This window comes from Silurus aristotelis (assembly GCF_946808225.1).
Source record: "Silurus aristotelis genome assembly, chromosome: 21".
In the NCBI taxonomy this organism is placed as follows: domain Eukaryota; kingdom Metazoa; phylum Chordata; class Actinopteri; order Siluriformes; family Siluridae; genus Silurus; species Silurus aristotelis.
Window position 1 is genome coordinate 2369035 of NC_139594.1, and position 12500 is coordinate 2381534.

Consider the following 12500-nt stretch of genomic DNA (forward strand, 5'->3'; position numbering starts at 1 on the left):
GTGTGTGTGTGTGTGTGTGTGTGTGTGTGTGTATTGTAGGGGCGCTCACCATACGTCCATAGACCAGAGCTCCCCACCACAAAGCAACACCCCCGGCACACCCCCTTCGTACAAACTGCCCTCCTTATTAGGATCCTATGAGGGCAAAGACGACTTCCCGCTTCGCAAGACAGGTGAGTGAGTGTGAGTGTGTGTGTGTTTATTTTTAGTTGAAGCATGCCAGAATTTAGGGGTCCAAGCATATTTCTGGGGGGTTTAAGCACTGATACACAGATACAACTTTCCTTGCTTTGTTTCGACTTTACGATATTTCTTTAGTTAAAATGAAAATTAGGTTAATGCGATTTAATATCTTGAGCAAAAACATTTTTTGTATTCATTGTAGGATCTTTTGTTTTTGTCATTTCTTTGCCACACCACTAGAGGTGTACTTGAGAAGGAGGGCAACATTGATGATGTACATGAAGAATGTCAAACTATTTGTTCCCAATGAACTTGATTGGAGAAATATTTTTTACATTAGTATAAATTTTAATGTTTATATTGATCGTAATTACGTAATTAGTCTTAAGGATTATTATTATTTTTTTTTTTTTTTTTTTTTGAAATTATGGGTCTTGGAGCAAATTAACGAAATAGGTTTCTGTACTTATTGTTATTATAATATTATATAATTATTATTATTATATTATTGTTATAACTATTATTAATGTTATTAAAGTAGTAGTTCAGTGGTTAAAGCTCTGGGTTACTGATCAGGAGGTTGTTTAAGTCCTGGTATTGCCAAGCTGCCACTCTTGGGGCCTTTGAGCAAGATCCTTAACCCTTTGTCCTCCAAGGGGTGCTGTTTCATGGCTGACCCCAGCTGTAATGTACATGTGACAAGTCAGTGAAGTCGATAGCGACCCATTAAACCATGCACAAGTTCAGCAAGGATCATCATAGTCATTGTTTGATTTCTTATGATTCTTTGCATCATGTACATGTTATTTTGGTTTTAAGATTTACTTTATACTGAATTGTATCTAGTGCCTAGAGTAGAAAATCTTAGCATGTGTGTGTGTGTGTGTGTGTGTGTGTGTGTGTGTGTGTGTGTGTGTGTGTGTGTGTGTGTTTGACATGATCCAAGTTGGGAGCAGCTAAATGTCCCCACAATTGAAACTGCGGTTTAAAAAGTGTGTGCATGTGTATCATAGTGAGGACCGAATGTCCTCATAAAGATAGGAATACCTCATCTGGTATTTCTGGTATCAGACTTCTGATCCACTAAATGTCCTCACTATGAAAATTGCGTCTTTAAAAAAAAGTGTGTGTGGGCGTGTGCGTGTTTATCCTTCTGGGGACCAAATGTCCTCACAAAGATAGGAGACTTCTGAGCCGCTAAATGACTTCACAATGAAAACAGCAGCTTTTAAAAAGTGTGTGTGTTTGTATAGGTGTGTTTGTGTTTTTGACTTGATCCCAGCTTTGAACAAATGTCCTCACAAGGATAGGAATATCTAAGAGTTTTGACCAGCGGAATGTCCCTGCAACGAAAACTGCAGCTTTGGAAAATAAAGTGTGTGTGTGTGTGTGTGTGTGTGTGTGAGAGAGAGAGAGAGAGAGAGAGAGAGAGAGAGAGAGAGAGAGAGAGAGAGAGAGAGAGAGAGAGAGAGAGAGAGAGAGAGAGAGAGAGAGAGAGAGAGAGAGAGAGAGAGAGAGAGAGAGAGATTGCTTTAGTCCTGTGGGGCGTCTACAGGTGTGAGTCAGTATGAGTCATCAGAGCAGCAGCAGACCCACACTCTTTCCCTTACACACACACACACACACACACACACACACACACACACACACACACACACACACAAACGCAGGTTATGTTTTTCTCCCCTGAATAGCTATCAGCTATAGCCTAACACACCCACACACTCCGAATGAATTTACACTTTTAGAGTTGAAGGTTCTTCTCTTCACCAGTGGTCTAATGTAGGGAATAAAACACAATGCGTCACGCCGTAACGGGAAAACAATCAACGTGAGACGACGTGTCCTACTGAAGTGCCTACACAAGTGCCACAAGTATTGAGACACCAGGCTTCTACAAAGCCAAAGGTCAGGTGTCCACAAACTTTTGCCCGTCGAGTATTGAAAGTGAACCTGGAGTAAAGCTGCTTATTACACACCCCTCATGTGCTAACACACGCTGAGCCCTTACATAATGTAACACACACACACACACACACACACACACACACACACACACACTTTTTTTTATCATCTCATTTATGTAATTGCTCCAATTTGCGTTTTGTCTTCCATCAGCTCAATCCAGTCACAGTCTAATTGTGTGTGTGTGTGTGTGTGTGTGTGTGTGTGTGTGTGTGTGTGTGTGTGTGTGTGTGTGTGTGTGTGTGTGTGATTTTCACACTGTTTGGTAGCTGTCCATGGTCCTGATTAGTCTGTTGCTTCATTTAATGACCTTATTATTCACCTGTCTTTCTTTCTTTTCATTTTTGTCTCTTGCTCCCTCTCTCCCTTTCTCTCTACCTCTCTCTCTTTTTTCTCATCTTATTATCGGTTATCTCGTTCTTCCATCCATCTATCCTCATCTCTGACTGTCTTTATACTCTTTGTCTCTTCTCTCTCTCTCTCTCTCTCTCTCTCTCTCTCTCTCTCTCTCTCTCTCTCTCTCTCTCTCTCTCTCTCTTTGTCCCTCCCTCTCTCTCTCTCTCTCTTTCTCTTTCTTCCTTTCACTCTCTCTCTCTGCCTTCATCTGTTCTTTTCCCTGGTTTGTCACTTCTTGTCTTTCTTTCTTTCTTTCTTTCTTTCTTTCTTTCTTTCTTTCTTTCTTTCTTTCTTTCTTTCTCTTCATCTTTCTCTTTTTGTATTGCTGTCTTTCTCTTTTTTCTCTTGTTCTCTCCATTTTTCTCTTGTTGTGTATTTATCTCTTTTTCTCTCTTTCTCTCTCTCTCAGCATCGGAGCCCAATCTGAAGGTCCGTTCACGGTTAAAACAGAAGGTAGCTGAGAGGAGGAGTAGTCCTCTACTCCGCCGTAAAGACGGCACCGTCATCAGCACCTTCAAAAAGAGAGCCATAGAGATCTCGGGTAACACACACACACACACACACACACACACACACACACACACACACACACACACGACGATGGTTTATTAGTATTTAAGAACTCCTGTGTGTGTGTGTGTGTGTGTGTGTGTGTCTGTGTGTGTGTGTGTGTATACACAGTGTCCTCCATGTGCAGCAGCGCCCCCGGCTCAGGCCCCAGCTCCCCCAACAGCTCCAACAGCGCCATCGCCGAGAACGGCTCCAGCGGCTCTGTCCCAAATATCCACGCTGAGGTGAGCTACAATCTAACACCTTCAGCACCTTACACATCTTTTATACCTCACACATCCTCACACACCCTCACACATCCTTACACACCCTCAAACACCCTTACACATCCTCATACACTGTCACACATCCCCACACACCCTTACACATCCTCAAACACCCTTACACATCATCACACACCCTCACACACTCTCAAACACCCTCACACGCCCTCACACACCCTCACACATCATCACACATCATCACACACCCTCTCAAACGCCCTTATACATCCTTACACACCCTTAAACACCCTTACACATCTTATTCATATTACACACTCTTACACACACTTACTCAATCTTACACACACTTACTCACTCTTACACACACTTACTCACTCTTACACACACTTACTCACTCTTACACACACTTACTCACTCTTAAACACCTTTACACATCTTATTCATATTACACACTCTTACACACACTTAATCACTCTTACACACACTTACTCACTCTTACACACACTTACTCACTCTTAAACACCTTTACACATCTTATTCATATTACACACTCTTACACACACTTACTCACTCTTACACACACTTACTCACTCTTAAACACCTTTACACATCTTATTCATATTACACACTCTTACACACACTTAATCACTCTTACACACACTTACTCACTCTTACACACACTTACTCACTCTTAAACACCTTTACACATCTTATTCATATTACACACTCTTACACACACTTAATCACTCTTACACACACTTACTCACTCTTACACACACTTACTCACTCTTAAACACCTTTACACATCTTATTTACATCTTACACACTCATACACAATCTTAAACACCTTTACACACCTTTAAACACCTTTACACACTCTTACACACTCTTACACACTCTAAAACACCTTTACACACTCTTACACACTCCTAAACACCTTTTCGCACTCCTACACACCCGTAAACACCTTTACACACTCTTACACACTCTAAAACACCTTTACACACTCTTACACACTCCTAAACACCTTCACAATCTCTTACACACTCCTAAACACCTTCACAATCTCTTACACACTCTTACACACCTTTATACACTCTTACACACCTTTACACATCTTATTCACATCTTACACACTCTTACACACACTTACTCACTCTTACACACACTTACTCACTCTTACACACACTTACTCACTCTTACACACACTTACTCACTCTTAAACACCTTTACACATCTTATTCACATCTTACACACTCATACACAATCTTAAACACCTTTACACACCTTTAAACACCTTTACACACTCTTACACACTCTTACACACTCTAAAACACCTTTACACACTCTTACACACTCTAAAACACCTTTACACACTCTTACACATTCCTAAACACCTTTTCGCACTCCTACACACCCGTAAACACCTTTACACACTCTTACACACTCTAAAACACCTTTACACACTCTTACACACTCCTAAACACCTTCACAATCTCTTACACACTCTTACACACCTTTATACACTCTTACACACCTTTACACATCTTATTCACATCTTACACACTCTTACACACACTTACTCACTCTTACACACACTTACTCACTCTTACACACACTTACTCACTCTTACACACACTTATTTACTCTTAAACACCTTTACACATCTTATTCACATCTTACACACTCATACACAATCTTAAACACCTTTACACACCTTTAAACACCTTTACACACTCTTACACACTCTTACACACTCTAAAACACCTTTACACACTCTTACACACTCCTAAACATCTTTTCGCACTCCTACACACCCGTAAACACCTTTACACACTCTTACACACTCTAAAACACATTTACACACTCTTACACATTCCTAAACACCTTTTCGCACTCCTACACACCCGTAAACACCTTTACACACTCTTACACACTCTAAAACACCTTTACACACTCTTACACACTCTAAAACACCTTTACACACTCTTACACATTCCTAAACACCTTTTCGCACTCCTACACACCCGTAAACACCTTTACACACTCTTACACACTCTAAAACACCTTTACACACTCTTACACACTCCTAAACACCTTCACAATCTCTTACACACTCTTACACACCTTTATACACTCTTACACACCTTTACACATCTTATTCACATCTTACACACTCTTACACACACTTACTCACTCTTACACACACTTACTCACTCTTACACACACTTACTCACTCTTACACACACTTATTTACTCTTAAACACCTTTACACATCTTATTCACATCTTACACACTCATACACAATCTTAAACACCTTTACACACCTTTAAACACCTTTACACACTCTTACACACTCTTACACACTCTAAAACACCTTTACACACTCTTACACACTCCTAAACATCTTTTTGCACTCCTACACACCCGTAAACACCTTTACACACTCTTACACACTCTAAAACACATTTACACACTCTTACACATTCCTAAACACCTTTTCGCACTCCTACACACCCGTAAACACCTTTACACACTCTTACACACTCTAAAACACCTTTACACACTCTTACACACTCCTAAACACCTTCACAATCTCTTACACACTCTTACACACCTTTATACACTCTTACACACCTTTACACATCTTATTCACATCTTACACACTCTTTCACACACTTACTTACTCTTACACACACTTACTCACTCTTACACACACTTACTCACTCTTACACACACTTACTCACTCTTAAACACCTTTACACATCTTATTCACATCTTACACACTCATACACAATCTTAAACACCTTTTCACACCTTTAAACACCTTTACACACTCTTACACACTCTTACACACTCTAAAACACCTTTACACAGTCTTACACACTCCTAAACACCTTTTCGCACTCCTACACACCCGTAAACACCTTTACACACTCTTACACACTCCTAAACACCTTCACAATCTCTTACACACTTTTACACACCTTTATACACTCTTACACACCTTTACACATCTTATTCACATCTTACACACTCTTACAAACTCTTAAACAACTTTACACACTCTTATACACACTTTAACACTACACACTCTTACTCACTCTCACACACTCTTAAACACCTTTACACACTTTTACACACTCCTAAACACCTTTACACATCTTATTCACATCTTACACACCTTTACACACTCTTACACACCTTTACACACTCTTACACACTCTTAAATACCTTTACACACTCTTACACACTCTTAAACACCTTAACACACTCTTACACACCTTTACACATTCTAAAACACATTTACACACTCTTACACACTCTTAAATACCTTTACACACTCTTACACACTCTTACACACTCTTACACACCTTTACACACTCTTACACACTCTTAAATACCTTTACACACTCTTACACACTCATAAACACCTTTACACACTCTTACACACCTTTAAACACTCTAAAACACATTTACACACTCTTACACACTCTTATACACCTTTACACACTCTTACACACTCCTAAACACCTTCACAAACTCTTACACACTCTTAAACACCTTTACACATCTTATTCACATCTTACACACTCTTACAAACTCTAAAACAACTTTACACACTCTTACTTACTCTCACACACTCTTTAACACCTTTACGCACTCTTACACACTCTTACACACTTTTACAAACTCTTAAACAACTTTACACACTCTTACACATTCTTACACACTCTTATACACCTTTACACACTCTTACAAACTCTTACACACTTTTACACACTCTTACACACTTTTTCACACTCCTTAACGCTCTTACACACTCTTAAAAACTTTTCCACATCTTATACACTCTTACTCTCCCTTAAACACCCTTACACACACTTTTCCACACCTTGGTGTTAACCTTGCTGAGAACCTCACCAGGACCTTCAACACCAGGTCATCACACCGTACACACCTTACATACCTTTATTTCCTTTAATTCCCTCCACACCTTACACACCGTCAACAACTTATACACCTGTAGCACTTTAAAAAGAAAAAAAGTGCATAAATGGTCCTACAATATCTCTCAAAACTGTATCGTAACATCATTTATCGAGATCTCAATATCGTATTGTCATATCGACCAGCCTTCGTTAACAGTTACCAGCAAAATTCCCATTTTGTGGTTCCCATGACGACGCCATCATCAGGTTTGCTCGTCAGGTGCTGTTTGATTTTGCTCCTCTATGGTTTGCACCTGTACCGTGTTATTCTACTACAATACATTCGCCGCGTTATGTTTACTTGCGAAGTCTTTTCTAATGAATCCTTTTGACCTGCATTTATCATTTCGATGCGCTTCAAACCCGTGTTTTCCAAAGTACGATGAATCGTTTGAGGAGGGGAAAAAAAAAAAACGTGGAGTAAAACGAAGCGGTGCTGTCCAGCGAGTGGACTCTATATCCTTCGGGATTTTTTTCAGTTCCTCTCAGCATGATTAGGTTTTGAAAGCTTGAGATAAGAATTTCTGTATTTGTGTATGTTTTTGTGTTTGTGTTTAAGTGAAATGGCTCACGGGAACATTTCGCCCGAGGCACACAGATATAGTAACTCTAATCACGCCGTTGTTAAGCGCGCTTGATTTACCTCAGTTCTGCTCGTGGTTTATTTGGGGGGGTTTTTACGTCATTGTTGTCATGGGATTGAGTAATTGTTTGCTTTTCGCCAATCTGTTTTATTTCATTCTTTTGCATTTCCGCACCAAGTGCGTTTCTATTCCTGCGCCTAATCAATTCATGGTTTCTGGGAGTGAGATCGAAGAGGAGGAGGAGGAGGAGAAGAGGGCAGGGAGGTGTGGGGTGTTGGGGTGGGGGGGTCGATAATAGCCTGGAGTGAATGGGGGCAATAAATACAGCACACATCAGCCCTGATGATTTTTTTTGCCTCCCGCTTCGTATGATTGCTGCCGACATAACCAGAGGCTCATTATCAGCCCTGGTGGGTGTGAGTGTGTGTGTGTGTGTGTGTGTGTGTCCACTATTCTATCCAAAAATAGCCAGCAGTGTGTACGCTCAGGCCTTGTGAAGGAGAGCAGAGCGCTGACGTCATGGCCGCTGCGGAAAAAAAACGCCGGCGTGAACTTTTCTTTTCTTTTCTTTTCCGTATCTAATTGGACGCTTTTTCTTTGCGCAGTGGGATGTTTGTTGAGTCAGAGCACGAGCGACGTCAGAGCCGAGCGGACCGAGCGGATCTCGTTCTGCATCCTCAGGCTGATTCACCGAGACAGAAAAAGAGACGTGCGCCGGGGTTTTTATATAAAAGTAAAAGAATGAATAAGAGCAGGCTGCTGAATGGTGGGGTAAAAAATAAAAGATTGCTAGGAATGAATTAGCCTTTTCATTCACAGTTCCTCGCCTCGCCAAACACACTTCTCCTGCCGTTCCCTGAGCCTCGTCACGGATCTAAATCCAGAGCCAGGAAATCTAAGCCAAGGCCGGGTTCTCCGTTTGCGGGCGAGTTTGGCGTCGAGCGGCGTTTTGCGTGAGGTTCTCCTCACGCTTTTACGTCACTGTAGTGGAAAATCTCACGTGTTTCCTTTGTCTGTTTTTCTTCATATTCTTCTTTTTTTCATTATTATTAACATTATTATTATGATAGTTATTTCTGCCTTTTGTTCTTATACTATAACTTCACTCCTGAGTGAGGAGCCTGGATGATCCATCTTTAATTCCATGGTTTCTGGTCCTTCTCAACTCAAGTCTCACACCTCACACTTCTGTCCTGGTATTTACATCACCACATTCAGAAAATCAAAGCAGAAGGAAAATTCACCTCCTAGTGCCCGAGGTCTAAGATCCTGGATTTGTGGAGTGAAGCTTCTTTCTAAGATTTCAGTCTCTACGCTTCACTTTAAGCTCCTAGATTTCAGTTCTTAAAGTTTAGTTTTTGTTCTTTATTTCCTCGTTTAGTGTTTGGGTTTTAATTCCATGAGTTTTTGTGCATATTTTTTTAGTTTAGTTCCTGGCCTTAAATTCCTACAATATAGTTCCTTGACATAATTTATTTTGGCTTTAGTTCCTAGAGTTTATTTCCTGGTCCTCAGTTTTGGGGTTTTTGTTCCTGGTCGTGAGTAACAAGAATTTAGATCCTGGGGTTTAGTTATTAGATTTTAGTTCCTGTGTTTAAGTTCCCACATTTTAGTTCCTGGGTTTTAGTTCCCACTGTTTATTTCATGGTCTTAAATTCCTGTGATTATATAATTATAATTAAGTTCCTGCTTTTAAGCATTTAGTTCCTTTTTCTTGGTCACAAGTTCCTGACTTTAGATCCTAACCTTCCCTGGATAAAGTTCTCAGTTGAAACTCATTCTACAGCATCAGGTCCTGGACTTTATTGCTGTTCAGTATCTAGATGTATGTTTTTATTTACTGTGTGGTCTTTACTTTGTAGGTTCCTGGGTTTGAATTCTGGATTTTTGTTTTTGGGTTTTTATGAGAACGTCAGGGTGTTTCTACTCCACGGTCAGTCCATTAAGCTCCACCCCTTGTTTCCAGTCCAGCCTGACATCAGCCTGAGCATTTACAAATGTGTTCAGATGTGAAATGGTCCAGAACCTCAAAATGTCTTACTTAAGTCTGTGTGTGTGTGTGTGTGTGTGTGTGTGTGTGTGTGTGTGTGTGTGTGTGTGTGTGTGTGTGTGTGTGTGTGTGTGTGTGTGTATAGCAGCTGCGTTCCCTCCACCAGTCTCTAAACGCAGACGGAGCTGTGAGCCCCCTGAGCCTGTACACGTCTCCATCTCTGCCCAACATCTCATTGGGTCTGCCGGCGAACGCACACATCACGGTGAGCGCTGCACCACCACCACGTCTTCTCCACCTTACATCTCTCATGACTGTATACACACCAACCATCTACTCCAACATCTCCTCAGGCTCCTCAGAAGCTCGGGGGTCAGTCAGAGGCCGAGCGGCAGGTGCAGATGCAGGGGGTACGTCAGGGTGGCGTGTTGGGAAAGTTTGCCAGTGGCTCGTCTGTGTCCGTGTGTCTGGACTCGGAATCTCCGTCAGCTCCTAACAGCCACAGCAGCCACAACTCGCTACTGCAGCACGTCCTCCTGCTGGAGCAGGCACGGCAGCAGAGCGCACTGCTTGCAGGTAACACACACACACACATATACACACACACACACACACACACACACACCATACGACAAAGGTTTGTGGCCACCTGACCATAAGATTGGTATGTGCTTCCTTTTGAAAATCCCATTCTACATTAGGTTTCTATTAGCTGTTATCATTAGCTCCACTCTTCTGGGAAGGTGTTCCACTGGTTTTTGTGTGAGATTCATTCAGCCTTGAGCAATATTTTATATGTAAATCGATTTCTCCACTGCTGCTACGTGAATGACGTATCGCAGCACTACAGAGACCGAGGCGTGTCCTGAGAGTCTCATAGATTACAGATTAACATGGCAGAGGTAGAGCTGTAACTTCCTGCACACACAACAGGAAAAGAACGTCTGGTTTCATTTCATCTTTTTTTGCACTACAGAGGCGTGTGTGTGAAAGAGTCATGAGTTAAAAGTCAGAAGGCACTTGATTAAATTGATGTCTGTCTGAAGCAAAGACATAAAAGTGAACTTTCTGCACCATATTGAATTGCATGGTGTTTATTCCATAGATCTGCATTGTGCTGAATCGAAACGAAATCGAATCGTAATGCGGTGAATCATATCGTATCACACTTGGTAGCTGCTTCACGTGTAGCCTTAATGTAGCGTATCGTCGGCTTTGCGTCGAGATGCGAATCGTGAGTATTGGTAATGCTGATACTCTCTTGCTCCTTTTAGTGCCCATGTACGGCCAGTCGCCGCTAGTTACGGGTGAACGGGCGTCCAACAGCATGCGGACGGTCAGTAAACTGCCCCGGCACCGCCCTCTGGCTCGTACGCAGTCCGCTCCGTTACCACAGACCCCGCAGGCGCTGCAGCACCTCGTCATCCAGCAGCAGCACCAACACTTCCTGGAGAAACAGAAACACTACCAGCTCAACAAGGTAACGCTGACTAGAGACTTTTCAACACCTCCTGACCAATCACGATCCAGAATTGGACGGAAGTTTATCGGATTTTCACATAAACATCTCTCAATTAGATCCTATCTAAAGGGGTGGAGCTGCCGCGTCAACCACCGACCCACCCCGAGGAGACGGAGGAGGAGCTTACAGAAACTGCAGAGATGCCTGAGGACTGGGGGGAAGGGCCTGAGCGTGTGAGGGAGGGGCTAAGCAAAGAAAGTTCTGGTGAGACCACGCCCCCTTCTGAGCGCTTGGTCCCGCTGAAAGGGGAGAGCACGGAAAGCGATCTTGAGGAAGACGAGGATGAGGATGAAGCCATCGAGCTGAAGGAGTGTGATGAAGAGGGCGACCCCTACAGGCAGGTGAGGATCGGAAACATTTTTTTGCTTATATTTTTTTACTGGTACATTGTTCTGAGGGTGTGAAGAGATTAGCATGGCATATAAATGAATATAAAGTTGTGAGCTGATCTTTTGATGTGTCTGTAAATGGTTGCATTTCGGAGCATCTGGTGGCTAACAGCGCCTCTAAACCCGGCGCTTCCTCAATCTTTGAGCGTCAGAATCGCAGCTCTTTGTTATTGCATCACTCAGTATTGCTCTCTGCTATATTTGGCTCTTAAGCTTTTTTTCTGTAACACGTTTGTTCACTTATTTTGTGTATCGTCCTTCACCCTCTGCACTTTAACACACTGTGAATCCAACTGGAGGCTGCGGTGACGCACGGTGTCTGCCCTCTGTCCTACACTGTGTGTGACTTGTCCACTTTAGCTGTGTGTGTGTGTGTGTGTGTGTGTGTGTGTGTGTGTGTGTGTGTGTGTGTGTGTGTGTGTGTGTGTGTGTGTGTGTGTGTGTAAACAGTCCAACTTTAATCAGAGAAAGTTACACAGGCCACACCACCTTTACTAGGATTGAGATACACAGGCCACACCTCCTTTACTAGGATTGAGATACACAGGCCACACCTCCTTTACTAGGATTGAGTTACACAGGCCACATCTCCTTTATTAGGATTGAGTTACACAGGCCACACCTCCTTTACTAGAATTGAGTTACACAGGCCACACCTTCTTCATTAGGATTGAGTTACACAGGC

At 42.1% G+C, this 12500-nt stretch overlaps 1 protein-coding gene across 1 annotated transcript in view; it reads left to right on the forward strand.

Annotated features, from left to right (window-relative positions):
* The window catches only part of hdac5 (histone deacetylase 5), a 64203-nt gene that overhangs the window by 34372 nt on the left and 17331 nt on the right, over window positions 1-12500 (forward strand). The window contains 7 exon segments of the mRNA XM_083523884.1: window positions 40-173; window positions 2954-3085; window positions 3226-3338; window positions 10050-10169; window positions 10258-10480; window positions 11179-11384; window positions 11483-11767. Of these exon segments, the coding sequence (XP_083380010.1) occupies window positions 40-173; window positions 2954-3085; window positions 3226-3338; window positions 10050-10169; window positions 10258-10480; window positions 11179-11384; window positions 11483-11767 (1213 nt within the window).